Genomic DNA, 6902 nt, shown 5'->3' on the forward strand with positions numbered 1-6902 from the left:
GGGCGGCTCTGCTCTGCCCTGCGCAGCCGAGTGAGGGAGTGAAGCCGGTTGCTACAGGCAACCGGGAAGCCCGTGGTGGCGAGCGGGGCCGGTGGGTGTTGGTTAGGCCTTGCCGTGTGGGGGAGCTTGGCCGGGCGCCTTGCAGAGGAGCAACCGGGTGTGCCTGCGGTGAAAGGGGCCTGTCCCTTCCGAAGGAGTCTCTCCCGCGTCCCTCCTGCACACGCCCGCAGTCGTGAACAAAGTCTGTGAGGAAACTTGGAGTTACTCAGTCTGAGGGAGAGTCCTGTGCTTGTAAACCTCGCTGCTAATTGGAGTTGCACAGGTCCACTTTTCTTCTGGTGTGAAAGTTGTGTGTATGGAAGGGAGAGGCACACATAGTGTAAAACTCACTCTAAACTCTTCAAAAAAACTGCCATGAGGTGTACCAGTATTTGCATTTTAAAATCTATTAATGATGTTCATAGTTTAAACTGATGGTCATCCTTTGCTGTCAGAAAATAATGGTTACAAAAGCTGACAGTACAGGAGGTCTTGCAGCATACTCGGGGGTAGGGGTTTTTCTTCTCTACACGTTTTTCTAAACACAGGTTCTTGTTTCTAAATTTCCAAATGCACTGCAGTACTGGGAAAGTACTTAGGCCCTCAGCTTTTTTCCTCGAATATGTACGTCAATTTACTGAGCTTTTGTTACACCTTGATTATAATCAAGTTAATTTGGTGGGCAAAAGCAGTTTTCTAAGCTACCTCAGTGTTTGAAGCCTCCTCATGCTGTGTCTATCCTGGTGCCTGAAGTGATGCTGAAATACAATCATACTTTGTTTTAAAAAACTCAGCTTCCTTCAACCAACTGCAGAATGTTTCAGTTTTCATAAGCTCAGTAGGTTGTCTTAAAGCATACAAACAAGTGCAAATCTTAACAACTGCCTGTTTGTTGACATAGGTTTTGACTATATGCTTTTAGAAACAGTGATTTATGAGGAGTACAAGGTATAATATGAGAACAAGTGAACAACCCACTTAAAGCAGTATAATTAATGGTAAAGTCCAACAAAATCGGGCTTTGGATCTGACTAAAAGTTAATCTTGTTCTGTTACCTAATTTGTGATAGTTTAGAAGTGTCTTTAACTTCTGGTTAGCCTCTAATTCTTCAGAAGAATAAGAACTGTTGCAGGAGAGTATTTGCGCTCTAATCAGTAGTTGTCTAGAATTTATTTCGACCTTGAAGCTGAGGGTTTAATTTTGTTTCAGAATTGTTATCACTGTTCTGGAAATTCTTGATAAACCTATAAATACTTAGTCCCATGTGCTTCTGGATTTGTGGCAATGGTTCTGAAGTTCAGAACTGGATAAAAATATTCACTTTCTTGGGATTGACTTGCCTGGTCCTCTGTCACAGGAAAACTTGTTCTGCTTGCCTTTTGCTATTCTAGAGCAGTCCATGCAACGATTTGTTTTAAAATGTTTATGTTCTTTGTACTGTTTACTATCTTACTACATATACATTTACTTTTTTCTGTAGGATCATTTTCTTCTTGTTTTCTTCTTGGACCTTTGGCTACTTTTAATAAGGAGCAATGCAAACACTTTACAAATAAAACTATCTTCTGAAAACCTGACTGTGTTCATCTGATGTCCATGACATAAATACTGTGAAGAAGCTAAAATTAATTTTAGAAGTGGTTTAAGTGAAAATAATTAATTGCATTTATTTTGACGCAGGTATGAAAACTCAATGGGGTCATCCAAAAATGTAATAAGTGAGCCTATTGATGTGGAGGAAGGCTATAACATGATGGTAAGACCTTTGGCTACTGTGACAGTGTGGTAGGATTTTTCCTACTGCAAGAAAACCTAATTTTTCATGTTGGGATTCGTTGATAAATCAGTTAATTTGTACCTTCTCTGAAAGTGTTCCTTCTAGAAACTTGAATCATTTTAATTTTTTAACACCGTAATGAGAAACCTTCAAAATGAATTTTACTGTAGGAGAAATTTGAGCATTTCTTCTGTTTTTGCATCATTTCTAGCTGTGTCAGTACACGGGTTTTTTTGTACCTCAAGGCGTTTGTTTCAGCTGGTTCCCATTTTAAACTGCTTTCATCAAACCTGTGCTCTGGTGTAAGGCTATAGTATTTGGTTACACTAATAGAGTGGTGTTCTTTGAAGTAGCTGAGGTTAGAGCTGAAGTCATTTTCTTTGAGAATGCAGTGGATGAAACCAGTGGTTTTATTTACAGCAATGTATTGTATGTATAAACACCATTAAAACAAGAATCCTCATAAAAGGTCTTTTAATAGTCATAGCATGCAAAGAAGTAGTGTAGACTAAATAACAAAAATCTGCTATTGAAGGTTAAAAAAATTGCTAGTCAGTCCTTTTGCCTAACAGATGGTTGTATCTAGAGGACTTTGAAGAACGTAACTTCTTTGGATAGTTAAGTAGCGAATAGGAGGGATTCAGGTTGAAGAAGCAGTCAGAAACCTATGTATCAGTATCGCTTCACTCATATGAAGGAGGGTATTAAAGCTTGCTATTGTCTAGTCAAATGAAAAGACTGTGTTGATACCCACTATGGCCTTGGGCACAATAGTTTACGCTTCTCTGTGCCTGTACACTTCATTATTGCTAACTGTCCCGTTAAGGCCTCCTTTAAGGGCTGGTTGTTTTCTTTTGACTGACATCTGAGTTATGGGGACTAGAAATTTAAGTCAGGCTCTGGTTTCATGATACAAAGTAGTTTGAAATGTCATGTTGAGATACTTCTGCTTTCCTTATAAGCCTTCTGGCTTGTAAAAAAAAAATAGTTTAAAAAGTCAGTTTGGTGTGGACTAATGCAAAGTTTTACACTTACATGGGAGTAATGGTCTCCAGAAACAAGGAGAGGAACCTTGGGATTATAGGAGGTTGTATGTGCAACAAGAGAAATTCTGCTTATATATTAGGAAGAGTTGGGTCTACTCTGACCAGGGGATGAGGACTTGGGGAGTGGACTAGACCTGCAGAGGTCCCTTCCAGGCTTTGTTATTCTGTGACTGTGTAAGTCGTGCTAATTTATGTGTGATATGTCATGAGATATGTGTTATGATTATATCATAAGTGATGAAAAGGTAGTATCATATTGCAAAAAAAACCCCCCATGCATCATTTTGAGATGATAAAATGGGAGCATCATCTATAAGATGTGAATAACCTGTCCACAGTATTTAACGTTGAAAAAGTCTTCACTAAAGTGTTTGTATCTGCTTTTGGATGTATTTCAAAGGCAGATGTGAATCAGTTGGAGGCAATCTGGAAGAGAAAACTGTAAGTGCTCAGATTCAGAAAACTTGAAATCTGACATCTGGAAAGCACGAGAAAAAAGATTAAAGGAATAGCCGTGGTAACCCTGGAAGATAGGAAGACCGATGAGAGGTGAAGTGGAATATAACAGTGTAAAAACATAATAGGAAAGAAAAAAATTCAAATGATTTCCAAGTTCTCTGTGTATGACAAGATTGAGTGGGCTTATGCAGTAGGAAAGCCATAGTTAAATATTACGTAGATTGTGCCGAGTGAACGTTGTCACTGAACACAATAAATGAGGAAAGACTTACTGTTTACTTAATTCATTTTGGGCAGTTGGAGATGCCGCAGATTAGCTTTACTTCCAGCTAAGGTGTGTGTTTGGGTCTTTTTTTTAAGATTTGAGAATAAATTAATGTAAGATGTCTGAACATTCTTCTCTTGGTTTAAGACGGACACGTTTCAGAGACAATTAAGTTAAAATTATTTGACTCTGTTCTGAAGTAAGCTACCATAAGTATTTACATTGGGAGTTTATACAGTAGTTTAAAGTGATTTTAAAACAGTTAAGTGACATTTGTGGATCTTTAGCTCTTGGGTCGATGATGGAGAGCGTGTCATTAAGCAACAAGGGATTAAAAACCCAAACCAAACTCAATTCAGCAGAAGTGATCACTCTTACTAAAAATTCCTAGCGAGAATAGGCAATTAATTAAATAGAGTAAGGATAGACTAGAGCCAGTTTAGTACAGGTCCTGGGTTTTTTACATACTTTGCTTGGGTTTCTTTGGGCCAAAACATATAATTTGCTTTCTTTATTTCATTGGGTTTTCCAAAAGTTCACTTCAATAGCAGTTCCATTTTTTTCTTTGTTCTTGTTGTATTACATGGTGATAGCTCTAGATAGATCTGTGGAGCACTAGATGGCACACTGTGGCTTTGAAACAAGCAGTTGAGGACATCTGGATGAGAGAAACCCAAGTTAAATCGTATTATATAAGCATTGAAAAAGCAGTTTCCCATTTGTATTGTGCTTCCTACCACCTTGATAAGTTATACCCACTCATCTACTCTGGTCATTTTTACTGTATTTTCTTTCTAAAGGTGGACGAGTACTTTAAACAAAGTAGTTGCAGGCTTGAGTCATATGATGGTAAGAACGAGAAGAGGAAGAATCCATCTTCTAATTAGTGTTGTAGACAATCAGTCTGTTTGTGCCTAAAGTAATATTTAGATTTATGTAACTTCTTTGTGGTTAGGTTTGTCAGTGTTTAAAGAGAAATTAGTTGGTTGTTTTTGTGCTATCACGGTACATACATTTCTCATTACATTATGTAGTTTGGCTTTGTTTCAGATTATTTTCTGAGGAGTAACTTGATACACTGTAGAAGAGGCAAGATTTTATCTAACTGACATCTGTCAGTTGATACAAATATTTCTTAATATATTTGATTTCCAATGTCTTGCGATGATGTTATTTGCAAGTGCGAAGAAATATGTTTATTACGTAAACAAAGTTCATCCTCAGTGTCTCTAATTCTGTCTTTGAACAGCTGCACCTTTCTAGTAATAACAGCTAACTTTAGTTGCCAGGAAATACTTTATAGGTTCTTGTCTTCTCAGTGAAAGAGACGTGTTTGGTTTTTTTATGTGTTTCAGGTAGTTAGGTAAATCTCATGCCTTTCTCCAGGCTCTTTCCAGTCAGCTAACACATGTATTTTGGTCTCATGCAGCTTTTGTCTTGAATAATAAGTTCTAATTAACAGAAGGTAACTAAAACATTTGTGAAGTCGTCTGCGATGCTCTAGCAGCGTTGACAATCAATTAAATGGAGGTTAAAAATGTGTGGCGTAGACATACCCATACTGAGGGCTGGCTAGCAACTCTCATGTCATGTTGATGAATCAATCTGCTTATCATGCAGAAAAATGGTTATGAAAATGAATATGTACACCTGTTTCAGGTATTTGTGGAAGATTCAGTACATGCATACCCTACTTTGGATGGTTTAATCACATACTGGATGAAAGTAACATATCAAAACAAAAATTTACATAATTTTTTTCCATCCCTGTATTTCTTGTTTTCAGGCTTCTTTCCAAAGATCTAATAGCCATGACAAAGTGAGGAAAATAGTTGCAGAAGAAGGACGTACAGCAAGGAACCTAATTGCATGGAGTGTTCCACTGGAAAACAAAGAAGATGATGGTATGTATTCAACAGTCTTCCACCAACTTTTTCCGCTTCCATTCCTTTGTCCACTGGAGTTGCTTCCCTGGAAACATGTTTCTTACATAGGATTTCTCTGTAAAAAAAACAAACAAACAAACACGGTTATGTTTAGCATGCATAGCATGATTTTAAAGCTTTTTTACAAAATGAACCCTGCAGTTGACTGATCACTTTATGAAGTCTTCACAGTGACAGATTAAAAACTGCTTTCATTTTGTCTGTAAGCAACATCTAAGACTGTTCTCTTTTGCTGATATTACCAAAATACTTGTATAATATAATAATGTTGTCTTAAACTGATCTCTTCTAACTTGGGAATTAAGAATTGTAGGGATGGTATAGAACAATCCAACAACTTGCTTTCTGTGCTCTAAATGAATTAAGTTTGGAAGTTTCTTTTGGTATCGCTTCAGTCTTTGGTAAACATCTGTGAAAAATCTTTAAGGCAGGGGATATGTGGGCACAGTTTTCCATAATGCAGGTCCTCGAAACAGTTTTGTTACTGTTGTAATATTCTCTGGTGGTATGATGACTTAAGGAGCCAGGAATTGACTTTAATTTTCATACTGCTTAGGCTGTTCCAGATGTCAGAATGCTGTTTTTGAGGACTTCATCTGAAGTATTCTTGTAGCTCACGTGCCCCTGTGCAAGTGCTGCTGCTTTTAAGACCTAGGCAGGAGTGTCTAAAAGTAAATTTATTTATTTTCCTTCTTTTTCCTGTGAAGGTGGTTGAACACTGGAACAAGTTGCATAGAGAAACTGTGGGCAATCTTTGCCCTTGGAGATGCTCAAAACCTGACTGGACATAGGCCCAGGCAGCCTCCTCCAGCTGACCCTGCTTTAAGCAGGGAGGTTGGACTAGATGATCTCTAGAGGTTCCTTCCAACTTCAGCTGTTCTGTGATTCTGCCAGTGGAAAAGATATTTCTATGGAAAGTTGTTTCTAAGTTACAAGATAATTAACCCTATGTCTGAAGCAAACTGACATAAAGTTTGAACTGGTTTTGACTTGCTTCATGCATTAAGGTGTATTAGTGATTTTTTTTTGTTTTGTTTTGTTTTTTGTTTTAAAGCTGAAAAGTCTAAAGCCACAGAAGACAGTGAGTTACTTGAAAACCTGTTTAGATGTTTGTACATGGGCATGTGTATAAGTTTTATTAAGGAAATTGCATTCAGTTCAGAAGGCATAGCTGTACCTCTGTTGAACAGTGACAAGCAGAATGACAGTTAACTTACGGTAGTCAGTGAAACATCCTAAACCTAATTACAAGTGTCCACATTTACAAGCTTTGGTTTCAGGTTCTGACCCTTTTACTTCAGTGTTGTCCCAGGTATCTTAGTACATTTTGTATAGCAGCATTTTTAGTAAGCACTAACTGGTCAGCAGG

At 37.7% G+C, this 6902-nt stretch overlaps 1 protein-coding gene across 1 annotated transcript in view; it reads left to right on the forward strand.

Moving 5' to 3' along the window:
- Window positions 1–1733: 1733 nt before the first annotated feature.
- The window catches only part of LOC104160400 (S phase cyclin A-associated protein in the endoplasmic reticulum-like), a gene marked incomplete at its 3' end in the record, with an annotated part of 128296 nt that continues 123127 nt past the window's right edge, over window positions 1734–6902 (forward strand). Inside the window, 2 exon segments of the mRNA XM_009698512.1 lie at window positions 1734–1796; window positions 5374–5491. Coding sequence (XP_009696814.1) covers window positions 1734–1796; window positions 5374–5491 — 181 coding nt within the window.

This window comes from Cariama cristata, unplaced genomic scaffold (assembly GCF_000690535.1).
Source record: "Cariama cristata isolate BGI_N322 unplaced genomic scaffold, ASM69053v1 scaffold3274, whole genome shotgun sequence".
NCBI classification, from domain to species: Eukaryota; Metazoa; Chordata; class Aves; order Cariamiformes; family Cariamidae; genus Cariama; species Cariama cristata.